General features: G+C 36.4%; 1 protein-coding gene across 6 annotated transcripts in view; it reads right to left on the bottom strand.

Moving 5' to 3' along the window:
* Adamts6 (ADAM metallopeptidase with thrombospondin type 1 motif 6) overlaps nucleotides 1–25,263 on the bottom strand; it is a 229,315-nt gene that overhangs the window by 66,855 nt on the left and 137,197 nt on the right. For all 6 annotated transcript variants that reach the window (XR_013105084.1, XM_034523616.2, XM_076916239.1 and 3 more), the window contains one exon: nucleotides 9,416–9,518. Coding sequence is in view for 5 of the 6 variants with exons in the window: in XM_034523616.2 (XP_034379507.1) it covers nucleotides 9,416–9,518 (103 nt within the window). In the remaining variant the exon portion in view is untranslated. The remainder of the gene's footprint in view (nucleotides 1–9,415; nucleotides 9,519–25,263) is intronic.

A 25,263-nucleotide genomic window follows, 5' to 3' on the forward strand; every position in this document is an offset into this window, starting at 1 on the left:
ATACAAGTGATCACATATACATCTCAGAACGCACACTTAAGCTTGATAAAGACTGCTATCTATTTTTGTTAAGGAAAACAACACATCAAGCTGCTATAAAAACTCTAAAACTATAAGCACTAAACATTTATGTACCAATGTTTACAATGCACCCAATTTCACAAACTTTAGGCTAAAGGGATAGATAGCTAAGTCCAAATATAATGATAATTGATTGACTTATCAATAGATCAAACAGATAACCCAAAAGTTCAACAAAGAAACTTGAAAGTTTTATTTATCAAATGGACTTATCACATATCTACAAAATAGTATACCCAAAATTTCTCTAAAGTAGATCACATTTTAAGTCATAAAGTAAAAGCAAAACAAAAACCATATAATTTCTTGCATTTTATCAGGTAATAGTAGAATGAAACTAAATATAAATATTAAGAAAAATTACAGATAACATATAAATACATGAAGTGATCAGTGAGTTATCTGAGAAAATAAGAAAAGAAATTTAAAAATTTATAGAATTAAAGGCAAAATGAAAATCAATGTATACACACCTTTGAAACACAACAATTTTAAGGTTTTTAGTTGATTCTCTTAGAAATTACATCTATGATTTACTTCAGATATTTCATCTATAGAGCTTTCAGAAGTGACCATGAGCAGTCCTAAAATTCAACAAGCCTCCTCCCAACTTCCCAAGGCCAGCAGTCTAAATGTGATTCCACAAACAGCAAATGCAAATTCCATAGGCACAGACATCTTTGAATAAAAGAAATGCTCACAATTTGAGCATTGTAGGGCCATTACTCCAGAGAATACAAAGGAGGCTCTCAGTACCTGGACTGGCTTACTGGTGCCAAAGAGGGTATACAATATAAATAATTTCTTTCTAAGAGAGAACTAGCAGTTTGCAGCTAACACATTTATAGTCAGCACCTAGCTGAGCTGCTTAGTGAACCTATTTAGCTGTCTAGAAGCCAATTAGCAATCAGTAGAGACTTTAGGAGATCTTTAATTATGAAGATACCAACAGAAGTCTCCATGAATAATTAAAAAAATCAGGAAATATGATACCACTAATAGAACACAATAATACTCCAGGAAACAACTCCAAAAATGGGAATTTATGAATAATTTAACAATTAAAAATAATGACTTGGAAATTTGAATCCCTTTGATCCCCTTATGTTGCCTTATTGCTCTAGTTACAACTTTGAGTACTATATTGAATAGATACAGGGAAAGTTGGCAGTCTTGTCCCTGATTTTAGTGGGATTGCTTCAGGTATCTCTCCATTCAATTTGATATTGGCTGTTGGCTTGCTGTATATTGCTTTTATTATGTTTAGGTATGGGTCTTGAATCCCCGATCTCTCTAATACTTTTAACACGAAGTGGTGTTGTATTTTGTCAAATGCTTTTTCAGCATCTAAGATGATCATGTGACTCTTTCAGTTTGTTTATATAGTGGATTATGTTAATAGATTTTGGGGCATTGAACCAACCTTGTATCCCTGGGATGAAGCCTACTTGACCATGATGAATGATGGTTTTGATGTGTTCTTGGATTTATTTGGTTTGCAATAATTTTATTGAGTATTTTTGCATCAATATTTATAAGCAAAATTGGTCTGAAGTTTTGTTTTTTTTGTTGTGTCCTTTTGTGGTTTAGGTATCAGAGTAATTGTTGCTTCATAGAATGAATTAGTACTGTTCCTACTGTTTCTATTTTATGGAATAGTTTGAGGAGTTTTGGTATTAGCTCTATTTGCAGATGATATGATAGTATAAATAAGCAACCCAAAAAAATTCTATCAGAGAACTTCTATAGCTGATAAACAATTTCAGCAATTCAAACAAATCAGTAGCCTTCTTTTATACAAATGATAAACAATCTGAGAAAGAAATTAGGGACAGAACACCCTTCACAATAGTCACAAGTAAAATAAAATTTCTTGGGGTAACTCAAACCAAATAAGTGAAAGAACTATATGATAAGAACTTCAAGTCTCTCAAGAAAGAAACTGAAGAAGACTTCAGATAATGAAGAGATCTCCCATTGCTCATGGATTAGTAGAATTAACATAGTAAAAATGGCTATCTGGTCAAAAGCAATCTACAGATTCAATGAGATACCTATCAAAATTCCAATACAATTCTTCAAAGACATGGAAAGAACAATTCTCAATTTCATATGGAGAAATAAAAAACCCAGGATAGTGAAAACAATTCATAACAATAAAAGAACTTCTAGTGGAATCATCATCCCTGACCTTAAGCTATACTATAGAGCAATAGTGATAAAAACTGCTTGGTATTGGTACAGAGACAGACAGGTTGGTCAACAGAATAAAATTGAAGACCCAGAAAAAAATACCACACACTTACATACACTTGATTTTTAACAAAGAAGCCAAAATTATTCAATGGACAAAAGAAAGCATTTTCAATAAATGGTGCTGGTCTAACTGGCAGTAGATATGAAGAAAAATGAAAATAGATCCCTATTTGTCACCTTGCACAAAGCTCAAGTCCAAGTAGATCAAGGACTTCAACATAAAACCAGATACACTGTATCTAATAGAAGAGAAAGTGGGAAAGAGCCTCAAACTCATTGGCATGGAGTGGGGGAAATTTCCTAAACAGAACTGCAATGGCTCAGGCTCTAAGAACAAGAATTGATAAATGAGACCTCATGAAACTGAAAAGCTCCTATAAGGCAAAGGACATAGTCAATTGGACAAAACGGCAACTTACAGATTGGGAAAAAAATCTTCACTAAACCTCACATCCAATAGAGGACTAATATCCAAAGTATATAAAGAACTCAAGAAGCTAACCTCCAAAAACCAAACAACCCAATCAAAAAATGGGGTATAGAACTAAACAGAGAATTTTTTCCATTTTTAATTGGATATTTTATTTATTTACATTTCAGATGCCATTCCCTTTCCCCATTCACCCCCACCCCCCAGAAACCTCTATCTTATTCCCCCTTCTCTATTTTGCTTTTATACCATTTTAATTACATACAAGTATTAAGGTCAGTTCTTGTTGAGAAACTAGCAATACAATAGATACAAATAGTCAAGGAACAAGCAAGACCATAAACACAAATAGTCAAAGAACAAACAAAGCAGTAAACAAAGTTCTGTTAACACTCCTGTGATCACTGTTTCTACTAAGGGCTTATCAGGATGATCAAAATATCTGAGCCCACTTCCCTGTCCTAGCCCAAAGTCATTTTCATGTCTGAAGCCTACTTCCTTGTTCTAGCCTAAGATTTAGATTCTTGCCTGAAATTACTTCTTTGTTCTAACCTAAGATTTAGATTCCTGCCTGAAATTATTTCTTGGTTCTAGCCTAATGTCAGATTCCTATCTGAAGCCTACTTCCTTGTCCTTGACCAATGTCATATTCCTACCAAGTAGCCCATTTTCTTGTCCTTGGCCCATGTCAGATTCTTGCCAAGCAGCCCTTTCCCCCCTTTTTTACATAAACAAGACAGCCTGTCTTAGGTCCTTCTGACAAGAATGCCTTCCTTACCGGTCATGGAATACGTATTATCAAAAGCAATGCACTTCTGTCTTAGAATGGGTCCGTGCAGAATCTTACCTGTCCTTGGCTTGCCAGCCTGTTAATTTAATAACTCTGGGGTCCATTTTCAGGTTAAACAGAGAATTCATAACAGTGGAATCTTGAATGGCTGAGAAACACTTAAAGAAGTGTCAAAGTCCTTGGTAATTAGGGAAATGCAAATCAAAATGAGATTCCACCTTATACCAATCAGAATGGCTAAGATCAAAAACTCAGGTGACAACACATGTTGGGGAAGATGTGGACAAAGAGGAAAACTCCTCCTCCATTGCTGGTGGGATTGCAAACTAGTATGATTGCAAACTGTACAACCACTCTGGAAGTCAATCTGGAGGTTCCTCAGAAAATTGAAAATAGTTATACCTGAAGATCCAGCTATAGCATTCTCGGGCATATACCCAAAAGATGCCCCACCATGCCACAGGGACACATGTTCTACTATGTTCATAGCAGCCTTTTTTGTGATAGCCAGAAGCTGGAAACAACCCAGATGTCCTACAATGAAAGAATGGATACAGAAAATGTGGTTCATTTACACAATGAACTACTATTCTGCTATTAAGAACGAGGAGATCATGAGTTTTTCATGCAAATGGATGGAACTAGAAAGTATCATCCTGAGTGAGGTAACTTAGACTCACAATGACAGGCATGGTATGTACTCACTAATATGTAGATATTAGCCCCAAAAGTACAGAATACATAGGACACAATCTACAGAACTCAAGAAGGTTAACAGGCTGAAAGACCCAAGTGAGGATGCCTCAATCCCACTTGGGAGGGAGAAGAAAGCAATTATGGGGGTGGGGGGAGGGATATGAATGGGAGAGGGGACAGGAAGGGGAAAAGGGGAAACTGATCAGATATTGAGAGCAGGAATCAGGAGTTAAGCCCTGAAGGCCAGCAGAAAGAATGGAAACAGGCAATTTCAGGGGGTAGGACGTCGGAGGACCCTCTAGAATTACCAGAGACCTGTGAGGTGAGAGGTGCTCAGGACTCAGAGAGAGACCTTAGATGAAATGCCCAGCAGTGGGGAGAGGGAACTTGTAGAGTCCACTGCCAGTAGAAAGACAGGGCATCAAGTAGAAGGATGGGGTTGCCATCGCACAGTAAAAAACTCTGACCCAGAATTGTCCCTGTCTAAAAGAACTGCAGGGACAAAAATGGAGAAGAGACTGAGAAAAAGGAAGTCTAGTGACTGACTGGCCCAAATTGGGATCCAGCTCAAGGGCAGCCTCCAAGGCCTGACACTATTACTGATGCTATGGTGTTCTTACAGACAGGAGCCTAGCATGGTGGCTCTCCAAGAGGCCCAACAAACAGCTGAAAAAGACAGATGCAATAACCCAACCAATGGACAGAAGATGGACATTCTTGTTGTTGACTTAGGAAAAAGCTGGAAGAAGCTGAGGAGGGAGTGACCCCATAGGAAGACCAGAACTCTCAACTAACCTGGACTCCCGAGATCTCTCAGATACTGAGCCACCAACCAGGTACCAGCTGATATAAGGTCTCCAACACATATGCAACAGAGGACTGCCTGGTCTGGCCCCAGCGAGAGAAGAGATACCTAACCCTCAACAGATTAGAGGCCTCAGGGAGTGGGGAGGTATGGTGGGGTGGGTGTGGGTGGGGACATCCTCTTGGAGACTGGGGAGGAGAAATAGAATGAGGAACTGTTAGAAGGTAGGCCAGGAGAGGGATAATGACTGGACTGTAAAAAAAATTAAATAATAATAAAACATTTATACACATAAAAGTAAACAGAATAAACAATATTTTTTTAAAAAATTAATGACTTGGGCTAGGAGTATAGTTGAGTGGCAGGATATGAGCTTAAAAAGCTGGAGTCCCAGGGATTAATCTCCTACACACAGAGAGACACACAAATACATAAAACATACATCATACACATACACACATAAGGAAGCTAGAGAATAGATTAACAACTAATGAAATCAGAAAAATAATATATAAACAAAATGAGTTCAATAAGGTTATACACATAGAATAGAAATCTTGGAGCTGAAGAATATAATACATAAAGTGAAAAGTGTATATGAAAACAATAAGTTGATTCAGTGAAGTAAAAGGAAGATTCTGTGGACTCAGAATAAGGTCATTTTGAAAAAATAAAGAAATAAGAATGATAGCTGTCATCATGAGGAATGCTTGAAAGAATAAAGCTCACCAGTAACAAAGATGCAGACAAGAAGCCAGGAAGAGAATCAAAACTATGAAACCATAAAACTAAATAGTAAGAGAAATAAGGATATGCCATGGGATCACAAATTACTTGACTAAATGACTGAATCAAGACCTTATTCATCAATAATGACCATGAATGAATCTGAACTAATATCCCTAATCAAAACTTACTGTAGTTGAGTGGATTAAAAAAATATTTAGCAATATGCTCCTGACAAGAAACTCTATATATGCTAGTAATGATACATACATATGTACACAAAAAGCTAAAAAGAAACATTACACACACACACGCACACACACACACACACACACACACACAAATACATTTAAATTATATGACATGGGCCTGTAGGCTATAAAGCAAGACCTTGTTGCAAAAACCAAACTAAACCAAACCCAAAAGCAATAATAAACTAACAAGGAGGGCATGGTAGCATGGTATTCTCAGTACTGCTGAGGGTGAAGTGGGATGATCATGAGTGTAAGGTCAGCCTGGCTTACATAGCAAGACCCATTTCAAACAAAATAAAACCAATGGCTAAATAACCTTATTTAAAAAGAACAGACTCGATATCTCTCACCTTTCACAGAGATTCTATCCTATCTCAGTTGGAGTAGATATCTTTAAGAAGGAATATATGCTGTGGAGACAGGAGCTCTTGGACATGGTGGTTACGGATGTAAATTAGTATAGGCATTATAAAAACAAAACGAGAGTGCCTCAAACCACAGGAAATGGAACAGTATAGGAAAACAATGATATTAACAGTCTGCATCAAAGATACATCTGCATGCACACTTATTGCAGTACTAATCTCTATTTCCAACATATAAAATAAATCAAGATGCCTGCCAATAGATGAATAGAGTTTTTAATATGGTATGTAAACAAGATGGAATATTATTTAGACATGGAAAGAATGAATTGTGTGGCAACACTGAAGGAACTATAGTACATTATACTGGGTCAAATAAGCCAGGTGGACAAAGATGAAGGCCAGGTGTTCTCATTCATCTGTCAAAGAGGAAAAGTTGATCACACTGAATGAACAACAATGGTCACCATGAGATAGAAAGTAAACGAGCAAAGGAAATGGAGAAAAGATAACTCCTGGATGCCAAAATTGACTAAATAGAGGAGGAATTAGTTCTTCTATTCTATATCAGACAACTATAGTCCATGGCAATTTGTTATATCCCTCAAAATATTTAGAGAAGAGTTTGAAGGCTTCTAACACATAAATAGTAATATGTGTTGCCAGTTACCCTGATATTATCATTAAATTCCTCAAATGACCATACTGTACTACTTAAGCACAAATAGACATTAATTAAAAAATAAGTTAATAACATTAAAAATTGCTTTAAAAGGAAAAATAATTTTGGGGAAGAAATATAAAAAGAAAACCCAAGTGACCAAGTACATGAAAAAGAATGCTCAACACAATGAGCTGGAAGTGCAAACTAACTTTCCATGTAAACTTCAAGTACTGAGTAGGACGCTGGAGGAAATAGAATTCTCAGATGTTGTTGGCGGGAGTGTAATGTGTATATTCAGTTTTGAAAAACATCTGGCATTTCTTTGAAAACTCAGATCTCCCCTGTGCCATGTGTAGTATTCACTGCAGCTCAGTCCACCCAGAGAAAGGGAAATATGTACACAGTCCTTAACAGAGCACCCCACCAGCTTGTACATGTGTGACAAGTGAAAATGAAAACAACCCAGGCATCCACACAGAAGAAGGCAAAAGAAAGTGATTACTACAGAATACCACTCAGCAATAAAAAGACTGAACTACTACATATCACAATATGGATGAATATTTTTAAAAAGCACAGGCTTGAAGTCCTGCAGAAAGAATAACAAGCATAATTCAACTATACGAAGCTCTTGAGCAGACATAACTAAACTATGTAAGAAAAATGAGCAATGCATGTTGACTATTGACTGCGAAGAACTATGAAAACTGTTTGGGGACTAAACATTTATGTCCTCTTCAAACTTCTATGTTCAAATCCTAAGCTCAGTATGATGGTACTTGAAGGGGGAGCCCTTGGGAAGTAATTGGACCATGAGAATTGCGCCCTTATGAACGGGATGAGTGTCCAGGAGCTTCTCTCCTCTTGTGTCATGTGAGGTACAATGAGAAGATGGTAGTCTGAAACTCAGAAAAGAATCCTCCCCAGAACTCACCCTTGTGGGCACCCTGATCTTGGGTTCCAGCTGCCAACGCTGTGAGCAGCAAGTTTCTGTTCAAGGCCCTGAGTCTATGAAAAGCAGTTACAGATCTGAACCAGTAAGGACTAGAGAAATTATGGAGGTAATGGTGACATTCTATATCGTACTTAGGCTTCCTATGTATATGCAGTTGGCAAAATTCAGAGAAAACACAGGTAAGATATTGTTTATATTCTTAAGGCAAAAGAAAAACTGAGCGAAGAATTAAATGATAGCCAATGACACACATGTCAAAGCATTCAGAAGAAAATAGCCACAGGTTAACTTAAAATGATTAGTAAGTAGCTAGATAGATGAATATATATCCAAATAATAAAATGATAAATAGTAAAATATTGGTAATGAGTACATAGGTGTTATGGCCTAAGCCTTTTAAATACTCTGTTCTGGTATAATTTTAAAGACAGATTTTATATTTTAAAAAAGTGGTTTTTTAATAGTATATTAAAAATTTCCACACAACAAAATTTAGTTTGTGTTTTGAAAGTAAAGACCTCATCTGCTTAATGACAAATATTAGTCTTTGATATATGTCCAAAATAAGCACCAAAACTATGTTCAGACAATGAAAACATTTAATCTAGCCAGGCACGGTGACACACAATTGCAACCCAGCACTCAGGAAGGTTAGTCAGTAGGAGAGTGAGTTTCAAGCAAGCCTGAGCTACACAGAAAAATCTGTCTAAAAAACAAAACAACAAAAAACCTCCCCCAATACAAAAATTAAAATAGGACCAGCAAGTTAGCTTAATATGCCAAGATGCTTGCCTCCAAGCCTGATGACCTAAGTTCCACCCACAGACCCAGGAAGGTGGAAAGAGTAAACTGACCCTGTAAACTGTTCACACAAGAGTCTTGTGCTCATGTGTACACATACAGTAGCATTTAAAAAGAAAAACATAAAGCTAAACACACAATAGATCTTTAGAAATATCACTGGCCTTTGAGTAAGAAAAAAATAAACAGGTTTCCTTTTCTCTCTGGAGTTGGTTGAGTTGATTTATGTTGTCATATTTTGTTTTAGGGAATAATTGCAAATATTTAATGATTATAGTTTACCCCAGGAAAGTCTCAAGCAGAGCTCATATTTTATGTATTTTATACAAATAGATATTTTCTAGGATTTTTAACTTGTTAAAAAGAATTTGTTTTTAAAATATAGTTTTTTAATAATTTTAGAATTGTTACATATACACTACCATAGGAAAGCTAAAATACAAGACTTATAAAATAATACAAGCATTTTTTGTTTTGACTAGCAAACACTAATTCTAACTACCATGTCCATGAAAGTCTGAGTGTGTATATTTACATGCTCTCACATTTGCAAAGCTCTCAAGCATGAGTGCTCTGCCGGGTCATACATTACCTCCAGTATAGGGTTTCCAGTTATAATGCTTTCCCCGGAAAGGCATACTGTCAAAGTCTGCACACTGTTTTTCTCGAAAATCTCGGGAACCCAAAGGGCATGGCTAAAATAAAATAAAATCATAAATGGTACCATTGTTGTAAAATACCAAAACCAAGGGACAGTGTCCCTGAAATTTGTACTTACTGACACCCTATCACCTCTAGGTATCTTTCTTAATGACCATCACCCTATCACCTCTGGTATTTTTCTGACTGACCATCACCCTATTACCTCTGGGTGTTTTTCTGACTGTCACCCTACTACCTCTGGGTGTTTTTCTGACTGACCGTCACCCTATCACCTCTGGGTGTTTTTCTGACTTTTGTTTTACTGCTTTACAATAAGGATTCACATTGAAGTCTCTGAACTGTAAGCTGTAAGTTGTAGGTGAGAAGAAATGGCTACAGTGCTGGACAGTTGCCATGGAACTTCACACGTGTCTTTACATAGCCATCTCACCACCTTATAAAGACACACAGAAACCAGAAAAAAAAGTAAAACACAAAATCTCTTGGTAACAATATTTGAAGTTTGGGTGCCATAGGGGTTTGCACATTTTATTTTAAGGCACTGAGATACAGAGTATTAAGACAACATTCAGCTTATAAATTGTGACTTGTACCCTGATCACTACAAATGCTTCCTAGAGAAAACCATAAGTTGAACTGAGAAAAATGCTAGGATTCAATTCCAAGCACCTTCAAATTAAAGAGGTTTGGACATACTGAAATGTAAATTTCATCTTTTAACCTCATAGAAAATGAAATGTTAAATTGGTACCAATATGTACATATTTTTAGGGGATAAAGAAAATGGTAAGGAAACAACTGGCTGTAAAAGTTTGGAATGTTTCTTCTACCTGAAAATTTTAAAGAGAAAAATCATGCCAATGTAGCTATGTCTAAATTATAAATTCCACAGTCACGCTTTACTCAACTCTTTTGTTGATATAACTACATAAAGATTAAAAGTGTATCTCATGGAATGTTTTAGCAGTAGCGCAATTTGATTTATCTTTTAGAATTCTATGGCATTAAAAAAAAACTGTAAATTTTTGATACATCAAGAAAATATTCCCCTTAACAGGACAAAATACTTCATGAAAGAGCAAAACAAGAGGAGGGTAGCTTTGGAGATCCAATCCAGACACTCCATGCATGCTAGGTAAAAACAGTGAGGTGCTGAACCACATTCCCAGCCCTGGAAACACTTAGCTCAGACTAAATGACAGGGAGTTACAAGCATCCTCACAGATCATCTGGAGGACATTCTTAGAACTGTCCTTGGACATCTATCTACCTTTGCTTTGTTCATGTCCAAGATCAGTAAATGATAGTAGATATTTGCTACTTAATTGCAAACAGTAAGTAATAAACATAAATGTGTGACAACAATAGATCATGGTATGCAAAGATTTACATGGCTATCATTATTTATTATAGATAATGGCTTAAAATTTTTAGCATATTAAGTCTAAAGCCTCAGATTTACAACTAGTGGAATAAGTTTAGATTATGTTAAGAGTTTTAAATCTTAAAATATACTCAGTGTAATGAATCAATCCAAACTCAAGGCTTCTTTTCATATTCTTACTCTCTTGCCTACTTTTAACAAAGATGAAAAGGTAGCTACTATGAGCTGTGTAGTGTGTTATGCTATTCTTGCAAGGCCTTCTTTTTATAGTTTGCTAATATTTGGATCTTTGAAATATTCACATTTGCCATGCCATTGTCATCTACAAAGTTAATGGTCAAGAACCATACAAGGACACAAAATGTGCAAAAACCCTCCCAATGTTTTAAATGATTATGATTTTTGTGGAGGCATACTCATAGTTGGTTATATATGTCCAAAAAATGGCTGGACATAATAAGGAATGTTTGTTTTTCCAAGTTATTTTTCTACCTTTTAAAGACTAATTTATTTTTTATTATGTTTATGTATTTAAGAAAGAGAATATGCACATGAATGCTAGAGTGGGTGCCCGATCACCTGGAGCTAGAGTTGCAGGGGTTGTAACTCACCTAACGTGGCTTCTGGGAACTATATTTGGGTCCTCCCAAAGAGCAATACATGTTTTTTTAACTAATGGACCATCTCCCCGGTCCCTTTCTAAGCTATTTTCAAAGAGTTTCATGAGAGCTAAAGTTGTCTGTCAGTGGTTTTACCAAGCACCAAATCTGCTTTGAAAGCAAATACCAATTTTAAAATATATATAATTTAAACTGTAGATACAAGTTTTCATATAAAAAAATCAACCACTTAAAAAGTTTATTCAAGTACAGTTTTAAATCTTGTTGAAAGATTGAAGTGGAAAGAGTACAGAACTGTTTCAAGATATATAAGTAGTAAACAACAGTATCTTACAACTTGTCTGTAGGTGCTACATGTGTGAAAGACAAATGTGTCATCTGATAAGTTAGGGAAATACTGACTTTGAAAGAAAACTTTGAATATGTCCCAAAGTATTGTAATTGAGATACTTAAGATAGATAAAGGAACTGGGGGAGATTATTAAGACTGTTTTGTGGATTGTTAAGAGGGAAGCCAAGTAAAGTTATGTGGGCAGAAAGGAAGAGATTATGTATTCTGAAAGGTGGGAAAGGCCAACCTGTATCAAAGAGAGGAATACAGAAAGACAAGGAGAAACATCAGTTCTTATACAAGCATCAGTACAGACAAAGCTCTGAGGTAACACATTAAGGTATTCACTGAATGCAAAATTAGAAATGCTTCTTTCCAGTATTTTCTAAGAACCCTTTCAAACAGAAGAGAAGCAAATAGTCAATAAAGGATATTGCCATTTAGTGAAGCACCTGGATGATATTACATGAAGTTTCTGACTTACTTCTTTCTTGACAGTGCCTTTCCTAAGGTCAGCTACAATAAAATTAAATCATAGTTGTAAAATGTCATGTAACTAGTCCTATGTACTCTATGACAGACTTTAGAGATCTTTAGGTGTGTTGGCTACTTATTTTCTTATAGCATTCTCATGAAGTAATCATAATCATTTAATAATATTTTATAATAAAATGAACTGGGAGTACAGAAAGGTTGACTCGTAAAAATAAATTTCATAGTGTAATAATATCTCCTTCATCTGAATGGAAACATTCTCCTGCTTCATTCCAAATGATGCAATAATATAAGGCTTAATATGTAAGTAAATGGTCATGTCAGTGCTCCAATACAAATGCTTACTAGAGACACACACACACACACACACACACACACACAGAGAAAGAGAGAGAGAGAGAGAGAGAGAGAGAGAGAGAGAGAGAGAGAGAGAGAGAGAGAGAGAGATATCAAATTTGATCGAGGCAGCACAACTTGACACCCTTGTCCTGAGCATCAATGTGATAGACATGCTTGGTGGGTAATATTCAAACTTAATTATTGTTTTTTGAGCCAACACAGAATCATACGTTTCAAAAATTGGTGTGAGAAATGATATAATACAGTTTGAACAAAATGTTTTGACTTTATGTATAATTATCCCCAAAGTGGTCACTAAATTTGTAGAAACATTTACAGGAGAGTAAACACTTTTCCAAGAGCTACAATTGTTAGCAACTTCCTTACTTTCTGTCAAACTTGCCCTCCTACAACCAAGTGATTTTTATTCTTTCTTCTGAATCTATACTGAATAAACTTCTCTAGATAGAAAGATACCATGGGTATCTTAATTAGCCAGTAGTCTTCTTAAAACAACACACAAAGAAGCAGCCTAACTTCATATAACAAGTTATTTATGAGTTGCTCAATATGTGTCAGATATATTCTAGGCTCTGGGATTACAGGGAAAAATAAAGCCTCAAACCTCTGCTTTCGAAGAACATATCCTAGTTTGGTATGAGAAGAACGATGAAATAGAGGACAAAGGTCAGGCGAGGTGGAAGGTAAGTTGTTTGAAGCTCTGAAAAAGATTTAACAGAAACTAGAGGACTGCAAGAATAAAGCTCCAAGGAGAGCTACATTGATGTATTCAAAGACTACTTTAGAGGGTAAGTGGTTTAGAAGGATCTGGGTGTAGTTGTTTGCATGTCTTTGTTTCTAGAGTGAATGTTCTGTTCTGATTTCAATGTTCTCACCAGGAAACGCTCTGAATATGTGATGATTAACTATACCCTAAGCAAGAATCATGTTTGCTGTTTAAAAAGTGATCAAAGGAATGTAGTTTTTGAAAGAAAAATTTTGTAAAATCTATCTTTGTTTAATTAAAAAAATGGAGGGTTTAATATGTAGTGTGGTTTTTTTAGATGACTTAATGATGACAATGCCAACATTGTCTTCAAGCCAGTACAGAAAACAAAGGCAAAGATATCAAATATGCTCTTCCAAAACCAAGAAGTAGGGCCTGTGACCCCAAGAGCAGTTCCACGAGCTTCAGTGGCCAGGATTTGTAAGTATTTTCAAATTAAACAACAAAACAACGCCAAACCCATGTTTATCATCATTTTCCCAGGTCTGTAAACATTAACACAGTCTATAAAATATAGTACTTTCAACTATTCAGATAGATAAGCATTTAATTTTGCCTAAATTTAACATTTTATTGGTAGATTATTCTAGAAAAAAGGCTAATCCACTGAGGAGGGATAAATGTTAGAGAGAAGCTTCAGTGTCTGCTGGCAAACTTAGAAGTGACATTTCAATTATAAGACTCTCATCCTGGTTTTGTCTGAAAGAACAGGGTAATCTTGGAAAATTATAATTTTTTATGTCTTTCTTTCATTTGTAAAACCCATCTGCATATCCTATATATTTTTATTATAAATTGATAACCATGCATTTGAGATAAAATGTATATCATATTTAGTTTGAGTATTTCTTGTTGTTTTTGTTGTGGTTTGCTTGTTTTTTGAGAAGGATCTCACTTTGTAGCCCTGATTTCTTGGACCTTATTAGTTAGACCAAGCTGGCTTCAAATTCACAGAGATTTGCTGCCCCCTCTCTCTTTGATATTTTTTTATTGGATATTTTATTTAGATTTCAGATTTCCCCATTTTCCCCTCCATCCAGGAACCCTCTATCTCATCCCCCCTTCTCCTGCTTCTATGAGGATATGCCCCCATGCCCTCACTACCACCTCCCCACCCTCGAATTCCCCCACAGTGGGGTGTCCAGCCTTCACAGGACCAAGGACCTTCTCTCCCACCTATGCCCAACAAGGCCCTCCTCCCTTACATATACAGCTGAAGCCATGGGTCCCTCCCTATGTGCTCCCAGGCTGGTGGTTTAGACCCTGGAAGCTCTGGTTGGTTGGTATTATTGCTCTCCCCATGGAGCCATAAACCCTTTCAGCTCCTTCAGTCTTCTCTCTCACTCCTCCATTAAGAACCCCATGATCAGTTCAATGGTTACCTATGAGCATCCGCCTCTGTATATGTCAGGCTCTGGCAGACCTTTAAGGAGACAGCTGTATCAGGCTCCTGTCAGCATGCACTTCCTGGCATCTACATCAGCATCTGCCTTTGGTGACTGCACATGGGATGGATACCCAGGTAAAACAATCTCCAGGTGATCCCTCCTTCAGTTTCTGTCCCACATTTTGTCTCCCTATTTGCTTCCATGAGTATTTTGTTACTCCTTTTAAGAAGGACCGACATTTTGGTCTTCTTTTTTCATGAGCTTCATGTGGTCTGTGAGTTGTATCTTGGGTATTGCAAGCTTTTGGGCTAATATCCAGTTATCAGTGAGAGCATACCATGTGGGTTCTTTTGTGATTGGGTTACCTCACTCAGGATGATGTTTTCTAGTTCCATCCTATCTTAAAAACCACATCCCAAGTGTATGTCTTACTGGACATTGAGTGTGGCATGGGCTGAAAGTGAAACCCTTTCTTTTCCTCTTTCCTCTTCGGACCATGAAGAAAACTGGTAGAGTAGATGGCATAGACGTCTCCATCACCAGAGAGTAGACGGAAAGCTGCTCTACTTCCTGTGCTACTTCTTTCCCGCATTTTGCATTTTCCTCCTTTCTATGTGTATGCTGAATGCACACGTTTCACTCTTACTACACTCGACCAGCTTTCAACACTCAGAGACTTCCTTCTCAAGAAAGCAACATACACTTAGCAGGTTGTATTCTGTTTTAGCTAAAGATGCTGGAAACCGAAATGTTATTCTACTTAGCAAGTCATGCATTTGGCAAATTAATGTGAAATATGGACACATTTGATTGTCTAACTTGATAGGCATCTTTGTCTATATTACATAAAGAATCAAGATGGGCTAATAGAGGTCTTGCTTCTGGACTTCTCAACAAAAGTCCAGATAAGATCCCCAACTCGCCAGCTATCACATTGTATCTACCAGTTGAATTAAAGTGATCTACTCTACACATTCCCAAAATTAAATGTAGTGGTCGACACATACAGTAAATGTGGTTATTTAATAAGAATGGCCACCATAGGCTTATATATAGGAATGCTTGTGTCTCAGTTGGTGGAACTGTCTGGAGAGGATTAGGAGGTGTGGCCTTTGTTGAAGGAGGTATGTCACTGGGTTGGTCTCCCTCCCCCCTCCCTCCCTCCCTCCCTCCCTCCCTCCCTCCCTCCCTTCCTCCTCTCCTTGCAGATAAGAGTGTATGCTCCTAGCTACTGTTCCAACATGATGTCTGTCTGCCTTTTAGCATGTTCCTTACCATGATGTTCATGAAGTCTAATCCTCTGCAACTCTGAGCCCTGAATTAAACATTTTATTTTATAAGTTGCTTTGGTCATAGTGTTTTGTCACAGCAATTGGAAAGTAAGAAATTTGATCTAACTCAACTCTCATTTTATTTTTTTAAATTACATTTCTCTCTCTCTCTTTGTGTGTGTGTGTGTGTCTGTCTGTGTGTACACCTCAGGGGTGGAGGGTAGAGGACAATTAACAGTAGTCTGCTCTTTTTCTGTCATGTGAGTACTGGAGAGTTTGATGCCACAACCTTATGTGCAAGCTTTTCAAATTAAAATTATTTTTACAGTATATACCCTGAATTTCAAATACCTATTTGTAGCAGAAAATTTCCTACACATAATAAAATGTTTTTTATGCTTTGTGATGCTTAAGCTTCTAGTGAGAACAAAATACATCAAGTTACTCTGTACTTTAAAACTTAAGCTCTACTTCTGAAAACACCTGAAATTCATATTAACCTAGGAGACATACAGATATTGCTCAATGAGATACACATTTGTGCATACATGTATATTTGATATATTTCTAAGAAAAAATAGTTGACACATGTCTGTTTTCTAGTTATAATCTGAGACACAGTGTAGCATTAATAACCAATGGATCAACTTCACCTTGTCATCACTAAATCCTGCATCTTTCTACCTGGGGACAAGTTCTGTAGTTTCAGAATGTTTTGATCTATCTGGTTCTGCTGCAGAATAAAGTTAGACTGGAAGTAAGACAATATCAAAAGTGACCAGAAGCTTTCAGAGAAGCTTGCTCTGCGACATTCCCTCCTAAGCCTCTATCAGTTGTAACAGCACCAGACAACCAATAAGCAGCTCTGAACTTTATTGGATCACTTCCTTAGTGCTAGTCCACTCCTGAGATTTGGTTTATACCTGAAATTAGATGAAAACCTACAAATAATAGGTATCATAATAGCTATATTTGTCTATTCGTTATTAGAAATAGCTCTAAGATATTTCATGTTACAACTTTTCATTATCAAAACAAACAAACAAACAACCAACCTCAGAAGTTTGGTATAGTTATATCCTATTATTTAGAGGCTGACAGAAGTTTAGTGAAGCTAGGTAGCTTGCCAGTGTCACACAGAAGTAGAGTTGGAGCCAGGATTCAGACTGAAGTCAATTTTATTCCCAAGTGAACACTTTTTTAAAACCACAATTCTAGCTCCAAACATAGGCTATAATTTTCCTGTCTACACAACCAAAACAACAATACTATTTAAGATTTTGGCAAAGAACTGAGAAAAGAAAACTGAATCCAAACATATAAAATTGACCGAGCGCACACCCTATTAGACTATACAATTTATACTTGAATTAAGACAGATTACAGAAGACATAAAAAGCCCTTTTATAATAGACCATTATTGCACATTGAGTAGACAAAGAGGCAGGAAGATGGTTAAGAAAGTAGAAAGATCTAACTTTCTACTCCAGGAACTTAGGCGTATCTCTAGTAGTTTTATTCTAGTCTTTTATAACCACAAATTATAAATAACAAAGGCTAGGAAAACAAAGTAAATTCTTTCTAGATATGTAAGCAAATCTTTTTCATGGTCCCTAATATCTTTTATTTAGACTTTATATGAAATTTGGTTCATCTGTTGCAAAGAGAAGTTTCCTTGGTAAGGAAGACCATCTTATCTGTGGGAAACATGTAGAGTGCAATTAGTTATTATACTGGGTGAGGAAAGTGGAGACTGTAAGTTCTCCTCCCAGATCCATGACTTCACTAGCCCTGGGTAATTGGCTAGATTCCAGTGCTAGGAATGGCTTTCTTCTTGTTGAATTTTAAGTCCAATGAGAGCTGTTGGTTACCACCAAAATATGGATACCTCTACTGGAGACCATTACATAAACAAAATCAATCAAAATTCATAGTTTTGAAATCTAGTTTCAAGAACACATCTACAAAATAATTCCCATACCTAAGTTTTAAGGAATATGTTGAAAGATTATAAGAGCCAGAAGATCAGAGTTTCCTGTTTGACAGTTCCTAATATTAAATGTCAGAAGCTACACCCATAAAGTATCACTAATATGACTGCCTAACCATGAGTCAATCAAGGACAACAACAGACATGTCAAAACAGATGAGGAAAAGTCCACAGAGCATCAGCCCTATATGCAGAACTATAGGCTACGAAGGAATGCTGAAAGTAGAATCAACAGTGAATATTGTTATCCAGGAAACACCACACCAACTGGTTACTAACACCAAATAGTTATCCCTAAACACACACACACATACACACACACACACACACACACACACACAGACACAGGGTCCCCAATATCTTTTATTTAGACTTTATTATTAGGGACCGTGTGTGTGTATGTGTGTGTGTGTGTGTGTGTGTGTGTGTGAATAACATGGACCGAACAGGTTATACTTAGGAAGATGTATTTGTATGTATATATAACAACAATTAATAAAAAAAAAAAACCATAAATTTCAATAAGAGCAAGAACAACCAGTTTGGAGGAAAAAAGTTATATAATATGATAATGTCAAAAATGAGAGAATTAATTTTAAAAATTGGTACAATGCCTTATTATATATAGTATAATCAAATTTTGCTTTTTCTAAACATTAAGCTGTCTGATAAGGTATTCATATCATTAACTTAAATCATGCTAGTTAAATAGTATAATATATACAAGGAGTTTCACATTCTACACTATAGTTTTAAGAAAAAGAAATAAAAAAACTGCTCATGGAAACAAATCTATCTGTTTAATAGCCAACAGCTTTAGATGCCTATAGATAGGACATTCCAACTGTTGCGGTAATATTTAAAAAAAAAAAACACTGTGCGGGCCGACTATGTGGCGGCTAGCTCAGTTGGTAGAACATGAGACTCTTAATCTCAGGGTCGTGGGTTTGTGCAATACGGTGGGCGCCATTTGTTGCAGTAATATTTTTAAAAAACCCGCCACTGCGCTGGCTGACTATCTATGTGGAGGGGGCTCTGCTTAGCTCAGGCCCCATGCTCTGCGTCCTGAAGCCAAGCTCCACAGCTGGAAGTGGCCAGAGGCCACATTTGCACTGCAGCTAGAATAGACCAGCCAGAAACACTGGCCCTGGCACCCACAAGCTGCCATCGTGGTGGCCAGCTCTGTCAATCTACCACACTGTCTCCACAAAGCTTGGCTGAACCCCAGGCAGTACCCACCATCCACGTGGTACCCAGTAGAAATGAGACTCTAAAGCTTAATTATTATCCAATGGCTTTATGTATTTAGAAATGCTCAATTAACAATTTCCCCACACAATTAGAGTTGTTTCCCAGTATCTAACCTTAAGATATAAATCGTTACCCAGGACTGTTCTGGGCCCATGAGAGGTTCTCCATGGCTGCTACATCTCTCCTCCTCCTCCTAGCTCCTCCTCTTCCTCTCCTCGCTTCTCCCACATTAGCTCCTCCCAAATTACCGAGCTTTATTGTAAAATATATCAGGGGAAATATCCTGCCACATCCAACAACCAAAGCCAACTTTTGAGCAACTTTTGGGCAAACGTTTTATCAGAGGATTAAACCCAGAACAATTATCTTTGCTTCTGACAATGGCCTGATGGATCATCACATCATTGCTTACCTTTAAACATTAATAAAAATTGTCAGAAATCAGCCACTTATAGAACTGCTACCTGAGTTAATGAGCCCTTAGTATTATGCTTTGCATAAAATTATGCTGGGCAAACCTCTTGGAGACAGGGGAGGAGGAATGGGATGAGGAACTGTGGGAGTGCAGATCAAGAGGGGTAACAACTAGACTGTTAAAAAAAAAAAAAAAAAAAAAAAAAATCTCTCAAGGTAAATAGCCAGGATTGGCTATGAGACTGTAAGTTTTCAACCCCGTCAGAAATCCAGAATGGCTGAGTTAACTAAAATTATGGGAAGCACAAAGCATAGCTTCTAAAACTTAGCCAATTTATAGAGACCGCTGAATACCTGGACACTCCCTATACTATAAAACGTTGGAGCATCTGATCTTCAGCCTTCTGGCCCAGGATCATCTGACAGACCTAGTGATGCAGAATTATTAAGGGCTGATTACTCTGTGTGTATGCAAAAGCCCAGCCCGCTCCCCCTTGGTTTGTGTTTCCATCCTATAAAAATGTTGTACAATCTCCCTTCAGGGACTCAGTTCAGATCCTGAACTGGCCACCTCTCTGAGCATTCAGAAAATTAAGTTTCATTCTCAAAAAAAAAAAAAAAAAAAAAAAAAAAAAAAAAGTAATAAAAAATTAAAAACTGAGTTGGAGACATGTAATTCAAACAGTTCATTTTTTAAAAATATGAAAAATTCTAAATGAAGAAATGCTGAAAAAGTTGAAATGAGTTCATATGGATGAGTCAAGCCTATAGTGCTAAGATATGAGCAGGCAGAAATCTCCAAGGACTCCTTGATACAGAGCACTTGTGAAAGGTAAAGGGGTAGTACAGTGTAGTACTGCTTTCTGGGTGAGTTCACCTGTTGTACTCGTTAGTGGCCCAAATTAATGCAATCAGTTATAACAAGGCTAAAAGAGAACAGATTATACCAATAGTTTATCCTCATCACAGCTCTTTCAAATTTATATTTAAAAACAAAAAAATTAAATATTCCAAGCCAACTCACTACTGAGGAGAAGGGGGAGAATTCCTTTTGGTCCAGAAAGAGAAGATGATTGCAGTAATAGGTCAAATATACATTTAAGCACTCAAAAAAATCTAGCACCTGTCCCTTTAACTATTACTTGTATAATTGCTACTTCAATTACACAATGCCAACAATGGAAAATAAAGAGTTCAGAGATGAACATCTGTGCTTTAACCAACGTTTGTTGTTTCCTGATTCTTCTTAACAGAACTCTGACAGTTTGCTTAAGAATCTACTTCTTATAAAAGGGAACCATAAACACTATATTAGAGGTAAATCAGAGGTAGTGTAAGTGAATTTATATGTCTATTCTATTTGCTAATGACTGGTTTAAGGATAAGTATACAGCTTCCTGGCATAAGAATGAATGAAAACAATAAATAAAATGAAGTCAATTGAGGGACAAAGTCCACTGCAATCACTCTTGCCTTGCCTCCTTCTTTAGAAAGAGTCACTGTGACAGTTTAATCTCCTTTCTTCTGTGAATACTCCTAGGGTGAAAATCTACTTCTTTTTGTGTTACTCTCACTATAGAAGCCAAGAGCCATGAATTCTGCAGTGTTAAATAATGTGGTATAGTATTTAGATGTAATATATGGCACATATCCTTTCATAGAGTTTAAAACATTTCTAGATTACTAAAGAAGCCTGTGTGAAGCCCACAGATACAGGCGACCAATAATTTTTTTTTTTTTTTTTAATGAATCAAGATATAGTTGCTTTGAAAGCCTTATATGTAACACTTACAATTTTTATGATTTTTTATTGTATAGGTAAACTCTAGTTGTGTATTGACCAATTGATCTCACTAGACACATCTGATGGTTCAAATTTGAATTGAAAACTGTCCTTCAGTTCTTAATCCACATTACATATCACATGCTCATTACTTAACAGGGCTAGTGTTAGTGGCTACCAGGCTCGATGGTAGATAGAAAAAGTATTTCCGGAACTTGAATCAAGTTCTTTTAGATATTTCTGGTCAATAGAATATATTCTAGAAAACTTTAACATGCATATGTTAGATAAATTAATGCCCTTAAGCCAAGTTATATTTATTCAACTGTGTTAATTTTAATACATGAAAAATTAATTTTAGTAAAGTAACTGAGTTACTTCAAGTTCTGAATCAATAAGGTCAATATTAATGAAGAAACAATTATATATATGCAACATGATTCAGTTATGTTAACACTATCTTCTTATAGTTCACTAAAAGTTGAAGTCAAAGGCAAAAATAGTAACAGAAATTCTAGCATACCAATATTACATTCTACAATTTGAGCTTCTAATACAATCCTGAATATAGGCAATGGGACTAGGAATGGGTTTGCCGTTTTTCTCATGTTCAGTTGCCTAATATGTATTACTTAGATTGAATAATGCCTATATTATTGTATGTTTTTTTTCAATTATTTAATAGTAGAAGGTGATGTGAAATGAGAAATGGGTTTTCGTTTCTCACTCCTCCCGAATAGTATGATACTTGATAGTATGATCCCTTTTATCCTCTATAAAATCCCTATTCTTCTGGCATTGGTGTCATTAATCTAAATCAGTTTGCAGCTTAATGAATGAGGGTCATTTTCTCACCTGAAGGGATATTTGGGCATATGAGAATGAGACACTTCACCCTATACACCAAGTTCTGATACCATCCTGACTGTTCAACATTCATAGGAAAGAGCCATCAGTCTCACTAGCTGAGAAGTTCTTTCAATGACTTCATCCACTCAACTCTGGGCATATATATCATAATCACCTTCTGGAATCTGCTCACTTGTTATACCATAAATTCAACATATTTCTTTCCGATCTTAGTCCCTACCCTACTCACTCTATTTTCATATTATATTAGTCTTATTTTGTTTTAATTTTGGTTTTGGTTTTATTTTTATGGCTTTTAAAAAGTCAGTTTCTAATTTTCTCCCACATAGCCCTCCTTAGACTCTACCTTCATTGCTTGTACAGAGCCTCCGCTTCAGCACTTCAGTCGTTGAATTCCTATTGAGGCACTCCCTGGTATGCTGCACTTTTGTCTTTTTCCAACCTGTTCATATCTAAAGCCCAATATATATAGCTCTTTCAGGGGCTTCTAAATTCCTCCACACAGATACCAGACTATTAAGCAAACTGGTTTGCACTTCATTCTGCTTTAATAAAATTTAATAAAATTCATTTCTATAGAATCATTTCTAGTTTCTAATCAGCTATGTGACAATTTTATGTACGTTTATATCATATGACTTGCATCAACAGATTGTTATTATTTTGTTGTGAATCCTACATTTAAGTGATTTCTTGGAAATATAGAGTTGGCATTCAATTTAAGTGCATGAATAGTGCTAGTAACTAGAAAAGTCTTATAACTGAAGATACATGTAATTACTCTAGGCTCTAAGTTTAGCAGAATAAAATATGACAAATGAGTGCAATAAAAAGAGACAAAAAAGAGGAGCAGAGAAGTTTCCAGTTTAAGTACAGTGTTCAGGAGAGGCTTAATTGAGAAGAAAACCGTTGAGTGAAGAGGGGATGGACAGCTACAGGGACACAGGCAAAGGGTGTGGGGAAAACAAGGCTCTACTGAGAGAGCATGTCTGCCATGTTTAAGGAAAGAGATCCAGGTAGTTAGTTGGGGCGGAGTAAATAATGAGGAATCTGCTAACAGATTAGCTCAAAGAAGCAATGAAAGTCAGATTGTATAAATCGTTCTAGCTTTTATAATAATTTCAGATTTAAAAATGGTGTGGAGGGGACTAAAGAGTGAGGATAATCTGACTTAGTCTGTCTCCTATATTGAGAACTGGAGGGTATAATATTAGTGGTAGCAAACCAACAAATGAGGTTACTAAAGAAGCTGATGATGAAATTTAGTAGTAAGGCACTTGCCTAAGCATGTGTAGGGTCCTAGGCTTGATAACAAGCACTTCAAAAAATAAAAATAAAAGTCTATTAAACTGATAACTAGAAATAGTGGTAACTCAGAGTAGAAGTGGCATAAGTAGTGAAAAGTTATCATACCTGAGATGTCTTTTTAAGGCAAAATCCAACAGAATATCCTGAGGGACTGGATAGACACAGACGGTGAGACAGGAAAGCCTGGGTGTGAAACTTCTAGGATTTTGGCTCACACTGATGGAACTAACATATGAGGTTAAAAACACTGAGAGAGAACAGTGTGGAATAGTTTTGTAGCTAATATTAGTATGCACTAAATATTAGTTTATTATTGTTACCTAGTGCACTAAATACTAATGTTTATTAGAAGTCTAGTCAAGTAGTAAGGTATGGACCTGATGGCCAGAGATGACAATTGGACCAAAAGATACAAGTTTGGGAATTGAATGATATATGACACTTTTGGAATCAATGAAGCTGGATGAGATCAGCAATAAAATGGGTGTTGGTAGAACAAGGAAGTCAAGGACCAAGCCCTTGCCAGTCTAACACTAGGAACTCAGAGAAAAGAACCAGAACCACAAAGGAGAATGAGGAGAAGCAATGTTACAACAGAATAAGCCGATGAAAGCTACAACCAACCATTGAGTTTAGCAAGTACTGAAGGCATCTGTGACTTATCAAGGATGTCACAGTATGATGGGGGTAAAAACATGACAAGAACAACTCTAGGAAATATTAGATGATGTGAATTCAACTCAGTTTATATGACTAAGTCTTAAGAGCAAAGAAGTGGTTGAAATAACTGGCAAGGGGATTTTTGTTTGTTTTTAGATAGAAAGATGTTTGTTTGCTTATGGGAAAATGCAGAAAAGAATATGTAAGAACAATTAACTACACATTTATGAATTCCTAAGGAATTAAGGCAGGAAGAGACTAGAAAATGTGAAGGAAGCTTAGGATGTTAGTAGTCTGATATTAAAAAATGAAACTGCATTTTTTTAAACACAGGATGGAGAAAGGATGATCTCAAAGGAACAACCAAATGATGGATGGTCAGTTCTCTACCAGAACCAGTCCACAATGACCAAGGGAAAACATAAGAAGCTCCCATTGCAAACTACAGAGGAAGTACTAGATTTGAAGGAGAGATGGTTTCTATTACACCAAAAAGGTAAATGCCATTTTTAATATGAAATGTCTCCCATAGACTTGTGTTGGAATACTTCATCTCCAGTTGATGATGCTAATTTAAGAGGCAGGGTGTTGCTAGAGGAAGTATGTCACTGAGGTTAGCTTTGATGTTTTGTAATGTGGCCTCATTTCCAGTTCTTTCTGTTTCTACATTGCCGGTGCAAATCTGATGGACAGGCCTCATGCTTTGCTGTCATGCTTTCTTCACCAAGATGGCCTGTATCCCTTCTGGATTTGTAAACTAAAACAATCTCTTTCTCCTCTAGGTTCCTTTGTGTGGGTATTTCATCACAGCAACAGAGATGATATTGACACAGTAAAGATAAAAATTCAGAAAAGTCAGACAGTGAGAGACTTTGCTGACAATGAA

Source organism: Arvicanthis niloticus, chromosome 19 (assembly GCF_011762505.2).
Source record: "Arvicanthis niloticus isolate mArvNil1 chromosome 19, mArvNil1.pat.X, whole genome shotgun sequence".
Lineage (NCBI taxonomy): Eukaryota > Metazoa > Chordata > Mammalia > Rodentia > Muridae > Arvicanthis > Arvicanthis niloticus.